Source organism: Oryza sativa, chromosome 11 (assembly GCF_034140825.1).
Source record: "Oryza sativa Japonica Group chromosome 11, ASM3414082v1".
NCBI classification, from domain to species: domain Eukaryota; kingdom Viridiplantae; phylum Streptophyta; class Magnoliopsida; order Poales; family Poaceae; genus Oryza; species Oryza sativa.
This window is the reverse complement of record NC_089045.1, coordinates 22,955,570-22,974,475: the sequence shown is the minus strand read 5'-3', so window position 1 is coordinate 22,974,475 and position 18,906 is coordinate 22,955,570. Positions and strand designations below refer to the sequence as shown.

At 41.8% G+C, this 18,906-nt stretch overlaps 1 protein-coding gene and 1 pseudogene across 1 annotated transcript; both read right to left on the bottom strand.

The window, feature by feature from the left end:
- Nucleotides 1–4,232: 4,232 nt before the first annotated feature.
- Nucleotides 4,233–5,057, bottom strand: LOC136354213 (probable leucine-rich repeat receptor-like protein kinase IMK3; annotated as a pseudogene).
- Nucleotides 5,058–5,150: 93 nt separating this feature from the next.
- On the bottom strand, nt 5,151–8,791 carry LOC107278245 (receptor-like protein EIX2). The gene has a single exon (XM_026021737.2). It carries the CDS (start codon nt 8,490–8,492, stop codon nt 5,436–5,438), a length of 3,057 nt encoding a protein of 1,018 aa, XP_025877522.2. The 5' UTR covers nt 8,493–8,791; the 3' UTR covers nt 5,151–5,435.
- Nucleotides 8,792–18,906: the final 10,115 nt, after the last annotated feature.

Sequence of the window (18,906 nt, the reverse complement as noted above, 5' to 3'; positions counted from 1 at the left end):
TATTTTAACTAGGACTAAAGATACCTATTTAATTTAGTCTCGGATTCGGGGTCCCGATTTGCTACTCAGGAGTAAAGGGGGTTGCAAACCGGGATAAAAAGGCTTCCCCCGTAGCGATGGTGGATAATAATTTTTAAAGTCAAAATTTTTGAAAGTTGAATAACCAAGTTAATAGAAATAAATAGTAACATTTATGGTATAAAATTAGTTTTATTAGATCTAATATTAAACATATTTTGATAGTTTCTTTGTTTTACGTTTAAAATATTACTATTTTTTTCTATAAAGTTGGTCAAAACTTAAGAAATTTAAAAAGAAAAAGACAAAAATGACTTATAATATAAAATGAAGGTAGTAACTTCTATATAGTTCGGTGTTTTGCAAACTGCTTGGTTTTAATATATATGTTGCATACTATATTTATTCCCAAAATTTTGTACAATTGAGATATTCTATATAGTAAGACATTTTTAACTTTTTCCATCCTTAATTTAATCCATATAATAAGCATAATATATGATATACTCCTCCCTCCATTTATATATGTTGTTCTGAACTAGCCAACGTCGTAAATAAATAAATTAAAGGAGGGACCGATTAAGTTTTAATATTTACAATAACTAAAAAGATAAGCAAATCAAAGAACAAACACAAGTAATTAATAAACGGCGTGTACATACTCAAGCTGTCCATTTGTTATAAGACGGTTAAAGTTTATAATACTAAATTAGTTTCATTAAATCAATAATTAAATATATTTTCATATTAAATTTGTCTTGGGTTGAAAATAGTTTGACTTTGACCAAAATCAAAATATCTTATAATCTGAAACGGAGTGAGTAGGAGAAAATCTCGTTAGTCTAGCTATAGTTGCATTTCATATCATGTGTATGTGTGAATTTAAATACCACACGTACTGGTGCTGGTAGGCTAAGAGTTAGAGAAGAACTTTGAGAGACAAACTTCACATAATAGTTTCATGTATTTAATATAAATAATTAAAAAGAAGATAAATATATATCCACTCTCGAAGTCCAGATATCATCCACCTACACTGCCACTTTATGCTCGTGATTAGTATAGACCAGATCAACGGCGACTTCCGTGGGCATGTTGCTTGTTTTGCAGTTGATCGAGTCGCTTCAAATTACTATCTATACTATCATCTTTTGACAGTCACAGTCAGTCTCTATAAATCACCATCACAACCTCCTCCAATTAATTATTTTTTGCATATTTTCTTAGTACTCATGTCCACTTTAAAAATTAATTATATTTTAAGATGGGGTAGCAGTAAGACATGTTCTAGGAGATAGGCAGTACTCCTTGGCAGTCGGAATGACACAAGTGATTGCAACTTGGAAGAAATATATCCTATACACACAAGTATTTTTACCGGCTAACAAAATTCTACCAATAATTCAAGAAAAAATTGTGTTACATCTATGGATTACGTTTATGGATGGATAAGGATAACGTCTGATCTTATAATTAATTTAACCAAAACGACAAAATTCTAACAAATTAAGAGGTCTTAAAACTGTCAGAATTTTTATCTCTTTTATTACGGCTAAAATAGAGTGAATTTAATTAAGGTTAAGAATTTACACACAAGTATAGTACTATTGAAGTACATGTACATTTTTTTTAAAGGTTTAGTAAAAATTTGTTCGTTGGTGTGCATGGTGTGTTCATATAAAGCTTTTGTGTTCGCAACTAAGATGTTGGGGTAAGATTTCTTCTACATATAGTAAAATTCTATAGCAGAATTTTTAAAAAAATGATAACTAAAGTGAAAAACAATCTTTCCACATAAGTTTAATATTTGCAACAACATAAAAATCATTATATATACATCAGCAGTACAGCAACAACGAGCACTAACATAATAACTACTCCATTCAATTTTGCTGTTACATTATTGCTCCCACCAATTTAAACATTCTATACAGTTTGACTTTACAAGACAGGAAGCTTAATCGAGCGCTAAAAACAGCTCTGAAATCGTCACTTAATAAAAAGATGCAAGGTAAAAACAGCTGTGAAGCCGCGCAAAGATTGAGATTTTTTTATATAGGCCCTTGGTTTATCTCATACTCCTATTACCGTTACGGAGAAAAGGGAAGGAGAGGGCAACGGCGGTGGCGGCGTTGTGGCGAACGGCGGCGGTGGCGGCGGCGCTCGCGGTGTTGACTTAGGAGGAACTCATCTCTTCCCGCGTGGTTGCCTTCGATTCGGCGAGGAGAATCGTGGAGCGCATGGCGCCGCCACCCTACCCCGGATGCGGAGCGGGATCAAATCCGCTCCTGCATGCAGGCGGCGACGGCGAAGAACTGAAGAAGCCTTGTCCTCTTGGAGCAAACTGGTGATACCTCCCCTCCTTTCCTCTTATCCCCTGTTTTGTCCTCTGTTTTGCTCTGCTTTTGTGGTGAGATTGGTCAGTTCAAGAAAACAAAATTAGTTTCCGGTAAGATTAATCTATTATATGCATATGCGTGCAGTAAAGCAATGAGATGATACTAGACAGCTAAATTGAAGAATGGGTGAATGAACCGGACCCAAATCATGATTCAGATAAATTTTGGTGAGTGGGGGTGCTTTCTCTGAAAATATTGATCCCGGGTATATACTACTATGGCTGAGAATCCCCTTACAGTTTAGGGAATCTCTGAAAGTAAGAACGATTAACACAAACACAATGAATCTGACAAAGAACTAACCAAGCTCATCCACAACTGATGATACAAATTATAACATGGTGGACTACATTACATATGGTTAGTGGTGGGCAGAAAATTAATCAACTATCAGACAACATTGACTGTCACACCACTAACACAGGAAACAAAAGTATACAGAATGACATTTTCTTTTGAGTGCCTCTCCACCTTCATTTATTCATTCATACCAGTAAACCTGTCAGTTGTAGGAAGCAGAACAAGCATATGATTTGAAGTGCTTAATTTGCAGTTGCCTGTCTAATTAACCTGGCCCAAGTAACAAGTGCAAAAACATACGCTTTGTCGTATAAGTTGTCGGCTTGGTGGAAATAAGCAACTCTCCATGATCTTTTGAACTATATGGCGCAGAACACCACCCAGAGACCAATCACAAACCCTGACACAAGCCCAAAATAAAAGAACATCACAGCCTCAGTATCCTCCACACTTATGTTTTGTTTCCCATGCTTTGGTGCATTAACGCTTGAACAATTCCTTTGAAGAGGAGGTCCACATAGACCACTGTTGCCATCATACATGGATGGGTTGTTTGCATATAGGGTGTCAAGTTGACTTCCCCGTGGTATTCTTCCAACAAATTTGTTATGTGACAAATCCAAGGAGCTTAAATATGTCAAGTCGGATAAGCTCAGTGGGATTTCACCAGAAAGATTGTTTCTTGAGAAATCAAGTGATTCTACTGATTTCATGTCCCCGACATTGTCTGGAATTTTCCCTTTCAAGTGATTCGATGATAAATTTAAATTCACCAATCCATCGAGACAAGTTACTTGATCTGGAATTCCACCAGTTAATTGGTTTTGTGACAAGTCAATGCCCACCAGATCAAAACTTCCTTCTGCATGATAGTTAAGTTCTTGATGTTTCATCACTAGCGACAGAATATCTGTGAGTAGGACATAATACGTTAAAGATTCGTACCAACCAACATCAATTCTCGTCGGATGTAGTGTCATTGCTTTTAAGTTTACCAAAGTCCGAGGAATTGATCCTGACATGTTATTTGCTGCTAAATTCAAGTATTGAAGACTGCCAAGATTTGCTATATTTACTGGAATATTTCCATGGAACATGTTGTGACTTAGCTGAAGAAATCGCAAATTCTCCAAGTCTCCAATCCACACAGGTAATGCTCCATAGAACTTGTTCCGTGAAAGATCTATGAAAGCCAATGACCATGTGTATTGGATGCATAATGGAAACTCTCCAGAAAATCTGTTGTTACTTAGGAGTAAGAAAAATAAGTTTGGCATTGTAAAACAGCGGGGAAGTTCTCCCTCAAGAAAATTATTTGATAAATCCAACATAAAAATGTTTTGCAACATGCAAATAGATCCCGGAATTTGACCCGTAATGCGATTGTACGATAGGATAATTACTCTAAGAAATGGAGCGCCAAATTGTGACGGCAAATTTCCTGACAAGAAGTTCATGGCGACGTCGAAATTTGTGAGGCTTGTTGGTAGCACTGGTATGTGTCCAGTGAGTTGGTTAGAACTAAGAGTAAGTGAAATCAACTGAGTCAGATTTTGTATCCCCCTTGGTATAGATCCACTAATGCTGTTGTTAGAAAGATCAAGGATGGATAAGTTGTTTATGTGCCCCATCACATCCGGCAGCATTCCGGTCATGTTATTGCCTTGCAAACTCAATATATTCAATGGACTAGAACATCGCGGTAACTTTTCCACAAACTCTGTTATGTTCCCAGACGATAGACTCCCATCAAGCCATAGTGCTGCCAATTCACAAAGGTTTTTCAAGTTTATTGTCATTGTGGCTGCATTACCATTATTGGTAAAATCTAGCTGTTGGAGGGATGTGATTCCCCCTAGTGCATCAGGAAATGGACCATGAAGATAGGTTTCACTAAGACCAAGTTCCTTTATGGTTCTTACTTTCCAAAACCAACTTGAAGCAATTGGATGGCCAAAGTAGTTCCTTGATAGACCAAGGTGCTCAAGTTTTGTGAGGTTTATGTGTGTGTGTGTGAGCAATTGTACAGGCTGAGAACCTTAAGGGATGGAATCATGTTTACCACAAGAGGCCAATCAGTTATTGTGCTGAGATTTATAAAGCTCATGTCAATGTACTCCAGCTTATGCAGACGGGTTAACCATGAGATATCTGTTGTGCACATATTCGATATGAAACCGAGGTCAAGGTGTTTGAGATTTGAAAGGCTACCGAGCTGAGGAAGCTAATTAATATCTCCCAAAAGGAAGCTAATTAATAAATCTATGGGCATACATGTGAAATGCTGAAGTATTTGAAATTAGCAAAAAGTGCCTGAATCTTTGAAATCCCTTTCTCCATCAGCAGCTAAAGCTACTATTAATCATTGGCTGTCCAACTTGATAATTTCCCCCAAAAGATGACAACATATATAAGTTAACTATATAAGTCTTATGTAGGCAAGTACTCAAGATTTTAACCATGCTTGTGGAACATGTTACAGTGGGAAAAATTAGGAAAGCAGTTTACAAATGCTACAAAGGCTCATGTGTTCGAAGAAGACCAATGGTTGACATCTCTCTGCAAAACATAATAAAGACATCGGCATCTTAGAATTCTTCGTTTTCTCCCCTCTCGTAGAGATACAAACTGAAATAATACTTATAGTATCTCATTCAGAAAAGAAATGCCATGCGCCGTGCAAGATGTTATAACCACATCAGCTTCTTGGTAGTAACCTCAAATTGTTGCAGTCTTTCTGGTCAGCCTTGCCCAACCAACGACCACAAGCACGTATGCTTTATCATACATCTTATCGAAGAAGCGGAAGTAGGCAACCCTCCATGATTTCTTGAACAATAGTGTACAGAAAACCAACCATAAACCAACTATGAGTCCCATTACAAGTCCAAAGAAGAACGGTTCTATGTGGAAACCTTGTCCAGTTCTTTCCATATGACCTTGCTTTGGTACATTATTACTCGAACAATTCTTTTGAAGTGGCGGCCCGCAGAGACCACTGTTGCCATTGTATATGTCAGGGTGTTGATTGTAGATGGTCTCAAGTTGTGACCCTGATGGTATCCTTCCTGTGAGACTATTATATGACAAGTTCAAATAACTTAGAAATGTCAAACTGGATAGGCTTGCTGGGATTTCGCCATAGAGCTTGTTCTCTGATAGGTCAAGCGATGCCAACATTCTCATGGCCCCAATCTTATATGGAATTTGTCCACTCAAGTGATTCCTTGATAGATTTAGATTTACTAATCCACCAAGAGAGACTATGTCTTCAGGAATTCCGCCGGTCAAGAAATTGGAAGACAAGTCAATGTTCACCACTTCCACATTTTCCTCATTATATTGGCGCTCTTGCCCTTTTGTGGCCACAGGAGAAGTATAGTTTACTCCTGATGCTGCAGGAGTCTGATCAGCTCCTTCATATGGTTGTCCTATCATCGCTAGTATTTTTGACAAACTATTTGGTATAGCACCTGAAATATTATTGCTTGCAAGATCTAAATGATGAAGGTTTGTAAGTTTGGTGATGCTTCTTGGAATATCGCCAGAGAATGAGTTATGGCTCAGACGTAAAATTTGTAACTCAGTCAAGTCTCCAATCCATTTAGGTAATATTCCTGATAATTTATTCCATGATAGATCGATGAAATGTAGCTCTTTGCATTTGCGCAGAAAAGATGGGAAGTTACCAGATAATCTATTATTACTTAATCGAAGAAATTTTAGGCTTCCTACTCCCATCTCAAAACATCGAGGAAGTTCTCCCTCGAAACGATTGTTACCTAGGTCCAAGGCCTCCAAAGCTCCCAAGTTGCATAAATATCCTGGAATATGTCCACTGATTTGATTGGAGTAGAGATTCAGGTGAGCAAGATTTGGAGCTCCAATGTTGGATGGCAAAGGTCCTGATAGGTAATTGTTGGAGATGTCCAGTGTTTCGAGGTTTATTGGCAATTCAGGTATTTCACCAGTTATTAGGTTTGAATCCAGATAAAATGTCTCCAACAACATGGTTTCCATATTTGTTGGCAATCCACCACGGATTTGATTGTTGGAGATGTCCAAATATGTGGCCTTTGAAACTGTTGTCCAGAACCATTCTGGAAAGGTATCTTTTATACTTGTGTTTGCTATGTCAAGTTCAATAATATCAACTTGTGTTTGGAGCCATTTAGGAAACATGGGGCCCATTTGACAACAATAAAAATATGCATACTTTAGTCTGAAGGGAGGTAACCATTCAGGATCAACCACAATCTCCAAGGAATTATAAGGCAAATATATCGACTCCAAGCTTGCTAGATGCGCAAAGTGTTTCTCTGTGATGACTCCATCTAGGTTGTTGAAGCTTAGGTCCAAATATCCTAGATTTGAGAGCATACCTATCTCAGAAGGCAGATGAGAAAAGTTGTTGTGGCCTAGGTCGATATAGGCCAAATTTGTGAGCATACCTATCTCAGGAGGCAAATGAACCAGGCCATTGTAGCTTAAGTCCATCCATGTCAGATTTCTAAGCATGCCTATCTCAGAAGGCAGTTGTCCTGTGAGATAGTTTTGTGAGAGGTCAAGGTATACTAAACTGGAAAACACTCCCATTGATATTGGCAGGATGCCTGTGATATTGTTGTATTTCAAAATCAATTGCTGCAGTTTGCTGGCCGGGCATTTCGCCAAATTATCAATTAACTCAGTTATGTTTCCAGATGAGAGACTCTGTGTGAGGTCCAGGATTTCTAAACTGCATAGATTTCTCAAGTTCTCAGCCATGATAGTGATGCCTTCGATGGCGGCATCATCGTCACCGGAGGAAGGGGGTGCTTGGCTGGATGGAAGCAGACCTATTGGTGAGATAGGTACAGGACGATTAATCGAAAAATCGAGGACCTGGAGGGATGTCATATCTGCCAGTGCATCAGGGAGTTGGCCATATAATCTGTTCCCAGAAAGTATGAGGTCCTTGAGGCTTGTAATGTTCCAAAACCAACAAGAAGCAGCAGGATGATTAAACTGGTTCCCGGAGAGATCAAGTCTCTCGAGCCGGGTGAAGTTATTGTGAAGGTGAGTCAGCTTTTGGTCTGCTCTTTGAAGTGAGCAATTAGAGAGATTAAGAACCCTTAAGGAAGGAAGCTGGTTCATCACATGAAGCCAATTATCAACTGCGCTGAGGTCTACCGAATTAAGGTTGAGATACTGTAGCAAAGGTATGTTCCTTAACCATGTCATGCCTGATCTTGACTGCATTTCTAGCCCTATGCAAGATGAGAGGTCAAGAAATTGCAGCTTTGAGAGGTTACCAAGCTGAGGCGGCACCACGCCGATGAACGGCATGCCAGAGAGGTTCAGATATCTCAAGTTCCTAAAAGATCCTATGAACCCTGGAATGTGGCCATCTGAACCACTTAGGTTGTTCCAGCTGAGATCAAGATGTTGCAGATGCTCCAAAGAAAGCAGAGAGGGACTTATCAGTCCTACCATACCGTTTCCGACGAGGCTCATGCCATCATCATCAAACTTGGGCTTCCAAAGTTGAAGCTTGATGACATGGCCGGTCCTGTTGCTGCACCGGATGCCTCGCCACTGGCAACAGTCGTCGCCTCGCCGCCAAAACTTGAGCTGGCCCATCGGGTCATCCGTAATGCTGTTCTTGAACTCTAGCAGCGCGTCCCTCTCGCGCGGGATGCAGCCAATGGGAGCTTGTGCTTGGCCATTGGAGGTGACCATGAGGAAGACGATGGAAGTAAGGACCACGATGAAGGTGCACATGGGGGAATTCATGGTCAAGTGATTGGGGCTGCTTGATTGCTATGATTTGGTGCTTGGTGTGTGTTATTAAGTGCAGTTCATTCCATTGTGTTTTATAGTAACCAGTTCCAGGGCATCACTACCACGAACTCTTTCCTCATCTGTGACGGGTTGTAACCATCAGTTCCAGGACATGCACAGTGAATGTATTTTTGGTTCAAAAATTCGGAACCCTCTGCCCCCACCGCAAGGCATTTTTTTGGCCGAAATTTTCCATTTTCTCAAACTTTTGTGTATTTTCCCAAAATTTATTGAAATTCAGTCAAGTTGTGCTAAAATTTTCAATAATTTCAGTCCAAAAATTGCCTAAATTTCAGGAGTTTTTGTGCTATCGAAATTACCCAAATATTAAGCGAAAATCGAAAGTGAAAATCCTGGGCATGCAATCATACATACAAGTCAAGTCGTCGGTGTGGATGTACAGTTTTGTGTCAACTGGAATTAATACTGCGTGCTAGTTAATGATCAAGGCTTCTCAACAAACAGGCAAGTTGTCCACTAGTTACCACTGTAACGGCCACAGGACATCCTTAATTATGCCCGAAATCCACGTCTTACTGGTCTTAGGTCATTCAATAAGCAGAAATGTGGCGTGTTAGTCGGCCCTCTCTAAAATTCCTTCTCTCGATCTATGGAAATGCCATTTTTAGGTGCACATATAAATGGTCATTTTCTTATTGTGCACACACATAGTTTTATGCATAAGAAATGTGATCAGCTGATTCACCATCGTTATGGAAAATAACCTCACATATCTTGATCAGTGCTAGTAAGAAGATGGACCTCTCAGATCGTACCGCATTCCTTTGTCCGTTATACTACATGAATCTGTGACTGATGCTGGCATGCCAATTGACCTGGACATAGTTATAAGAGGACCTTCATAGTTATGTATAGCATGTGATCAACTCTCTCATGACCTCCCATCTCAATTATAATGGTGTTTTCCACTAAGCTGGGACCAACGGTGGATACAGGAAATTTTTAGAGCCGAATAAAACTACCTACCTTGAATATTTACTTTAAAAGAATGTCTTCAAATTGCTGCACTAACATCGAAATTTTATTATGTGTTTGCCTACCAGCCTAGGCAGCTGCCGGAGTTGTCAGGTCTATTAGAACAGGTGTCGAATATATTAGTTCTAACAGGTTACAGTTCGATTTAGAATTATTATCGATGACACGGGTAGGGTTAGAGTTGACCTCCATAACGCGGCAACCCTTAAAACTGAGAGAGAGTTGCCATAATGTAACCATGGTACTTCCATGTAGTTGACGGTTGAGGCCAACGACTTGGATTAAATTGCATGGTGTGTGCTATAAGCTAGGTTCAACATCGAAGACGTGGAATCAACCTCAACGGAGCTTCATAATAAAGTGCTCTTGCTAGGCTCTCATAGGAAAAAAAAATTCTCGGACCTCTTAGGCCTTGTTCGTTTCCTCTGTAAGCAGAGGATAAAATTTTGGATACTCGTGACACGCTTTTTAAACTACTAAACGGTATGTTTCGTGTGAAAACTTTTTATATGAAAGTTGCTCTAAAATATCAGATTGATCCATTTTTCAAGTTTGTAATAATTAAAACTCAAATAAACACACGTTATTACCACCTAGTTTTGCGTGAAACACTTAATCTTTATCTTTATCTTCAGAAGATTCAAACACCACCTTAATGTAAAAAAATGGTGCACCAATAATATTTTTTTTGCTAGAGCTAAGAGTTAACTTTTTACGTCAGTAGGAGAGGGAGTGAGGAGAGTGGAGTGAATAGGAGTAATTCTTTTTACTCTCTCAGTCTTAAAATATATAGCTACGGTGGATGTGAAATTGTGACTTTGTGAACTACTACCTCCGTTCTAAAATATAAGTATTTTTAGCTATGAATCTAGACAACTGTGTATCCAGATTCATAGTCAAAAGTTATTATATTTTGGGACGGAGGTAGTAACTTCCTCTTCCTACCTGTAACAGTCCACATCATCCCAACCAAAAACATGGGGCTCTGCAGCTTCACCTAACCCAAGACTACAGTCTACAATGAGAGATTTTTTTATGTCCGAAAACTTCTTCCGACATCCGGTTAAACGTTCGATACGACACCCATGGGCCAAAATTTTTTTTTTGGTGAACTAAACAGGCCTTAGTCCCTCAAAGAACCCCTCTAGGTGTTAAGTTTAGGACGGATGATTTACACATCTGAAGCAGGAGACTGGAGGGAATAGGAGGAGCTGGGGAGTGGCAAGGATACGAGCGGGACGAGTACAGAGCCAATGTTCAGGGAAGAGGCGACAATTATTATTTTTACATCAGGAGGGGAGTGGTAGCAGGTGAGCGGCTAACTAACATGCTGTGCGCTGTATAATAATAGTTCTTGTAGGCTATTTATCAAATCCATTTTAAGAAATATACAATTTATATCTATAATAAAAAATAGATAGTCTGATGTAATAATTATTAAATAATATGTTTCAAACTAGGCGATAGGCTTATAACTTAAAACTAGGTTATCACATCTATTTAGTATGGGTAACCCGTACATGGTCTCGGATATATAAGTGGCTCAAAAATTACACAAACTTGTTTCTCTATGTAATAAACCATCCCTACAAAAATTCAATTGAATTTGATAAGTTCTTATAGTGTGAACATGAGTTCTTACAGAGCAATTGCTATGCACGTAATTTATTCGCACGATTTAAGGCGACAGTGAAATTTTTAAAGTATCATGGATTCAGTCTAAGCATGCGAGAAGTGTAGATGTTGGATTTATTAGCTTGGTTCATAAAAAGGAAGGAAGTAAGGGTCTTCATGTCTGGTGAGTTTGATTTGTCTATTTGGTGATGCCATCTGTTATTCGGCTATGAATTAGATTAAATCAAATTTAAGACGATAGATGGAGGTGAACATGTATTCTTCAGGTAGTCTATGATGTGCCAGTTGGGAAGGGGTCCAATTCGGCTTCGGTAAGATGACTATGGTGATAGGTTAGATGGTGTAGCACTGTTGTAGCTGGAGTCAAGAGGAAGAAGTTATGGGGATAGCGGATTCTTATGATTACGGTGAGCCTGCTGAAGGCTTGTCGGGGCGACTCATCATGACAGCGAACGGATCAACTCAAGTTCAAGTACACAAAGGTTTGTGTAGGATTAAATAGCAAGAATTAAGCCAACCAAAGGAGGAGGTGAATAGCTGGAGTACCTAAAACCAAAATTTTTAGCGGAATTGAAAGAAGTACGAATTACCGCCCCGAACTATTGTGGTCGACCGAATTACCCCCCTAAACTCGAAAACCAGACATCGTTTACATCAATACCGGACGAATTATCCCCATCGACCCAATCCAGAGCGGTTTTGTCCTACATGGCGTATGGGCAGCGGTTCAGTAAGCATTTTATTTATAAAGAAATGTGGGACCCACCTGTCATACTCCTCTCTCACTCTTTCTCTCTCTCTTTTCCTCTCTCCTATCTCTCTCTCACTCTTCCTCTCTCTTTCTTGCCGGTCAGCGGCAGGCGGGGGACACGGAGCTGCGGCGGCGGGGGACGAGAAGGCGGCGGCGGCCGCGGCCACGACGAGTAGCCGTCCCTCGGCGCGGGGATGGATGGAGGCGGGTGCGGGCGGTGGTGCGGGACGCGGAGACGGACAAGCACACCGGCGGCATGCTCCGCCTCCCCATCATCGCCGGTGTCCTGCGCCAGCCCTTCTACGCCACCGACCTGCTCTCCATCGAGCATCAGCGGCGTCGGCGCACGCAGGAGGAGGAGGATGGCGCTACTGTTGATGATCATCATCTTGTTGGTGGCGGGGCGGGGGTGTCGTTAGGGATGCAAGTGGGTTGTCCCGCTACCCGTATAAAAACCTGCTTGCTAGTTTATTTCTCGTATGATAGTATAAAATTTAGAAGAAAAAATGAAGTAGAAGTGGGATAAGCGGGAAAAAAAAAGCCCGCTAGCCTACCCCGCTTGCATCCCTAGGTGCCGTCAGTCACGTGAGAAGAAGGCGGCGGCAGCGGTGGTGAGGAGCTGAGGATGGTGGTGAGGCGCCGTAGCCTTGCGGAGGTCACGGCTTGGTTGGAGGAGTACTTCCTCAAGGCCAGCGTCACCGGCGACGCTGTGTCGAACCACCTCGAGGCCAGCAACGACGGGTTCAAGCGTAAGACACTAGCAACTCTACTACTTAATTCGCACATTCACAGAGAGCATGAGTTGCAGAACAGAAAGTTTTCTTGCCACTAGTGAATGAATTGATTTTGCTGCAGGTGGACCGCACAGCATCTTGGGCGCACTTTGCTGCCTGTCGGCGCCATCGGTTGCGCACGACCGCGTCGACAGCATCAATGGCGAGCAGAGGCATAGCTCCACCTTGCGTTGACAATAAATTTTTTTGACAACGTTGCAGCTCGTCGCAATATTGGCATTTGCCGTGACACAGTAAGATGACTACGTGGGGATGAGCGGCGACGACGGTGGCGGCGGCTGGACGGACTGGATGAGCTAGTCGGAGTCCGGCAGCGGGGTCATCGGCGGGAGGGAGAAGTGGAGCTGCCGCTGCGGACCTCCTGCATGGTGAGCAGGGCGGCAACGGTGTTGCAGAAGATGGTCTGCTCGGCGGCGGCACGGAGAGGAGGTCGGCGGCGTAGAAGGGCTGGCGCAGGCGCTAGGACGCCGACAATGACGGGGAGGCGGAGCACGCCGCCGGTGCGCTTCTCCGTCTCCGCATCCCGCGCCGCCGCCCGCACCCACCTCCATCCATCCCTGCGCCGAGGGGTGGCTGCTCGTCGTGGCCACGGCTGCCGCTGCCTCCTCGTCCCCCGCCCCCGCCGCAGCTTCGCGTCCCCCGCCTGCCGTCGACTGGCGAGAAAGAGAGAGGAAGAGTGAGAGAGAGGAAAAGAGAGAGAAAGAGTGAGAGAGGAGTATGGCAGGTGGATCCCACATTTCTTTATAAATAAAATGCTGATCGGACTGCCACGCGTACGCTACGTAGGATAAAACCGCTCTGGATTGAGTCCAGGGGGGTAATTTGTCCGATATTGAAAGTTCGGAGTGAACGATGTCTGGTTTTCGAGTTTAGGGGGGTAATTCGATCGACCGCGATAGTTCGGGGGTGGGTAATTTATACTTTTTCCTTAAAAGTTACCCTCGAATCGATGAAGATCGATCTGACCAGAATTGATGTGCCGATTTGACATCCCAAAGACCTTTGGTCTAACCGGTGTTAGTAATCCGGTTTGACCGCCCGGAATCGCCATCGTTGCTTGTTCCCACCGCCAGTGTGACCAATGAGGTCCCGCCAGTTGAACCACCGAACCTGAGAAAAACACAAATTGCAAATCTCCCAAAGTAGAATGAAACTTTCTTACTTCTATTTGTGTTTACAAAATACAACATCATCACTCATCTCAGAAATCTTGACTAAACTCGAAGTCCTAACTTTCTCTAAACTCAACTTACTAAAAATCAATACTGGGAGGCCTCACTTTATATTTATACTCGAGGTAGGCAGCATAAGCCTATAATCTAACTTATACAAGAAGCCCTAATATCCTAGGAAACCTTCCTGTATAAAAAAACAAACTTTTACAAACTCTAATGGTACCAAATTTGGACTCACTCCAAATTTAACTCCTCATCCCACACGAACACAATATCTCCATCACATGCCATATGGAATCTCCATCTACCACGTGCATTGATCTTCAGCCTAAGCACCCCGCAAGATATCCTGATCGTTCAGACGTAATCTTCCCCCAAGTTGACTACTGATCCATCTCCGACAATGCTCTCCAAAGGCATCAAGACTCACCTACACATGAATCAAATAAGAAACCATATTTGAGCACAAGTTCACTCTAACTTTACTCAACATGAGCACACAACAACATTACATATGCATAGGAATCATCTAAAAGTCATAAACACGAATTAATCACGAGTATCCAATTAAACGACCCGAAACCAAAACCGACGCAGAGCCGGTCTGTCATACCGTCAGGTTGGTCGGTCTAACTATGCAACACACGCCAGTCTGACCGACAGCACCTGCCCGGTCTGATCGATCCCGTTAGACAAAAATATCTGTTCACAATATGAAAACCACATATCTTCAAAACCACTTCGCCAAATATCTCTAAATATCAAAACCAACTATCGCACATGCCAAATGTTCATCACGAAGTAATAATCCAAACACACTTTGATTTCACAGGAAGAAATGCCATAGAAGATCCAAAACTGATAACCCACGTTGGCCCCATAATTTCTTAATCCAATCCGCACAGTAATTATCTTCTTAATCCTCCCTAAATTCTCACGGACATGTGGGCCCCACCGTTTTTAATTTCTATTTAAACATCCTATTAATCCTTGAGTCGCTTACATGTGGGACCCACCTTTGTTTATCCGTTCTGCGCGCCCGGTCCATGTGCATCGGGACACTGACCTCCGGGTCCCACGAGCACCGACCCGTGGATCGTGAGCCGATCCACCACCTCACCGCGCCATGTGCTCGGTGGACTCGGTAGATCGTGCACCGAACCCCCAGTGCCACTGACAGTGGGCCCTACGAGGAATATTCTTCCAGAATATTCCTTTCCATTAAAAAGAAACTCTTTTTCCTTTCGTTCTGAAATTAACTTGAACTTCATAAATAGATATCTTGCAAACGGTAACTCCGTTTGACTCCGTTCAACTCTCAAAATCTCTATAAAAATGAGATCTATCTATTGGCAATATTATCGCCTACTATTTTAGGTACTTTAGTGGCTTTTGTGTTGATTTACTCCTTTTTGCGTGTAGTTGCCAAGCCTGAGGACGATCCGTAAGCCATTCTTGATGAGGAAGAACCACGCAGGACCAAGGCAAACCACCTTTGGCCATATTGCTTCCTATATGTACAAAATTATGTTGTTTGGAAATATGCATGCTTAGATTACACGTTAAACTGTTTGGTCTCGGTTTGCGAATGCAACCGACGGACTCACCTATTAGTCGCACTTGAATCTAGTAGGATATTGAAGTAACATGTCCTGGACAGCTCCACAGATAATGCGTCGGTAACTTACCATACAAGTATGATCACTGAGGTAGTTTTGCTTAGCTATGCTGCGATTGCATTGTCGTATGGGGAAACATGGGTTTCCAACCAAATATTCAAAACCCGAGATTTTATTTTGGTGTGTTTGATAAATGAAACTGGATTATGAACCTGGATGATATGTAGGCTGAACCTGTGTGATTGGCTATGTATTGTTGTTAAGGACCGATTCATTTGGGAATTCCATCCAAGCATCTTGTAGTACTTAGTTTGTTTGTGCCTACCTTGTGTGTCAGTGGTTGGGGACAACGGGGATGAGGAGACGGAGTTTTGTGTTGTGAGATTTTGACCATTCATGGCAATCGTCTCTATTGTGCTGCTTACGGTACAAATAGGTGTAGGAGCATCCTTGACTCCTTGTTGTACCCCGAGTAGACGATGGCTAGCCAGCCTGATGCTTGTCGTGCGATTCAACTAACTATGTGGCATGGGGTTTTCATGAACTAGATTTAGAAAGGCCTTGCCACAAACTTCTGGTGTCGACGGGTGACCGTTGGTAGTTTCGTGCCATGTGGGTAAAGCGTACAACCTATGTGGAGTGTAAACTGTTCGAACAGCTGTGCTTACGGTCAAGGGCGAATGTGAGGTGATTTTCTTAGCGTAGCACTGATTTTGAAAGCTTTTTGAAATTGGTTTGTGGGATGGGCCGGAATCGTTCCAGAGCCGGTCTGTGTGGCAGACGGAGAACCTGAGTGGTTTCAAACAGGTGGGGTGTCTTGTGGCACCATAGTGGAGCTGGAATAGTTGGTTAAGATGTGTTGCGAGATGAGATGGCTCCGCGGTTCCTAGCTATAAGCAGTACTCCGTCCGTCCCATTTTAAGTGCAACAATAGTTTTCCGTACCTAATTTTGACCTTCCGTCTTATTTAAAAATTTTTTGAAAAAAGTTAAAAACATAAGTTATGAGTAAAGTACTATTCATATTTTATCATCTTATAACAACAAAAATACTAATTATAAAAATTTTTTAAAATAAGACGGACGATCAAAGTTAGACGCGGAAACTTATGGTTGCACTTAAAATGGGACGGAGAGAGTAAGAACTTGGCAGCTGATCGAGCTACGCGTGGTGGCAGAGTGAGCCGGACTGACAAATCCATATATTAATTGTTTATAAACACACTAGCTAGATGCCAGAGTTTGCTGTGGAAAAAATAAACTACTAGAAACAAAATGTATAGATATCTGAATTGACTCGCCCGTTCACTGCCAGAAAATTGCCTACCGTGAAAGGTGGGCACAGACACATGCCCTGTTTAAATCCCACCTAAAATTTTTCACTCTGTCAAATCGAACGTTTAAATAGCTGCATGAAGTATTAAATATAGGCTTAAAAAATTACACAGATTGTGACTAATTATTTGCGAGATGAACCTTTTAAACCAAAATGCTCCTTGATTTGATAATGTGGTGCTACACAAAACATTTGCTAATAACGGATTAATTAGGCTTATTTTCACGTGCGGTCCACTTAAGAGGCCCGCACGTGAAAATCGATTTTTCCGTACGGTCCTCTTAAGGAGCCGCAGATGAAAATGGAGAATGATTTCCGCAGACCGCAATCTAAAGAGCTCCTTGTACAGAAAAAAATCGTTTTTATAGTAGTGCAACCGGCCCAACCCAAGCTTCAAACTCAAGACTCAACTTCTAAAGCAAGCCAACATAGAGATACAAAAGGAGATGGTTTGAGAAATAACAGAACATCGGAAATGTGGCATCCTGGTGGCCAGGCTTGGCACCTCGGCGATCTATCTCCGACTTCCCTTCTTCTTCTACTAGGTGTCCTTGGCTTTCAAAACATTCTAGTAATTTATATCCCCTTGCTTCTATTAAAGTTTATGCCGAATATGTGTATAAAGTTGGTTATTATTTAGGACTTAGAGTTTTAATAGGTGTATGGTAGAGATAGAGTTGGACTTTGTCTTAGGCTCTTTCTTAAATAGAGATGCGTATATGTTGTAACCACATGGTGACTTAGCTTAGGCGAGAGAGAACGGATGCAAGCGGTGTCTTGCCAAGGGTTGTTGTAACTCTGATACGATATATAAATATGCTGGATCAGGGAGGAACGTCCGTAATCAGTGTCCCAGAGATATAGGCTATGGTTGGACTCCATTATCAAATATCGTTCCTCAGTGTTGTCACCAGTGTGGATCTTCTATGGAGTTTCATTCACGTTTAGTTATTGATGGTGATTTCAAGCTGGTTTTATAACAAGTGGTATCAGAATTTGCCGGAGATTCATGGTAGAGATATGAGGGAAGTGGTTTACACCGCAACAACTACTTAGGATGTCAAATGATGGACATGGACACAAGGTGGAGCACAACAGCGATCAACGGAATTTGATCGGTTGAATCGAACACTTCAATGGTTGCTTTCAGCGACAGCAGTGGTCTGAACTATTCAATGGTTGCTTTCAACAGGGAGACGACCAGACGTGGTGCTCGGGTTGATGTTGGCAAAAGTGATTGATGATCCAATTGGTGCAATTGGATACTTTGGACGGGTGACTCGAAATTTCTGGTGAGCTACTTCTAAGTTGTCATACGGTTAGAACAGGGTCATCCCTCTGTTGAAGAGAGAGCCTAGGATAGAGTATAACTCTACCCTACACCTATTACTACTCCCAAGTCGTAAACAATAACCTACTTCATACATATATTCGGCACAAACTCTAGCATCTTCCTCTTTCTCCCTTACACCAAACACTTGTTTGTATTTGAATGTTCCTGTGATTCACTGAAGTAGGTTTCTAACAAGGAGTGAACTCATAACCACCAGAACAGAATACAAGTGAACATGCTCTGAGCATACTGATCCTCGATTGCGGCGTATACTTATGTGACCTCTTCCTTGTAGCTTAGGAATCTGTGATGTAATGAAGGATTGACACTACAAATTGATCTGAAAAGAACAGCAGGTTTATCACGACTGACTATCAAATTAACAACCTACGATGATACAGATTAACAACGTACAACACTGTCAGTGATGGAAACATAGTGCGTTTCTAGGACTCCACATGAATTGATGGGCGCAGACCGAAAGACCTCATGTCGCTAGTCTATGCGATCTCTAAAAAGGAAGGAAAGTCCCCAAGGAAAGGACAACGACGCTTGGGTACAAGATTTGACCCTTGAAGCAAACCCACCTATCATAGTCAACCTCATTGACCACCTAGTAGCCTTGTGGGAAGTGGTTCGGGGTGTACACCTGGATGACAAAGAATCAAACCAGATTGATTGGAAGTTCACAAGCAACGGACGTTACACGGCCTCCTCGGCCTACTGCG

Excerpts from the sequence above, each read along its gene's own strand:
- LOC107278245 (XM_026021737.2), bottom strand. The coding sequence starts at position 8,492 with ATGAATTCCCCCATGTGCACCTTCATCGTGGTCCTTACTTCCATCGTC.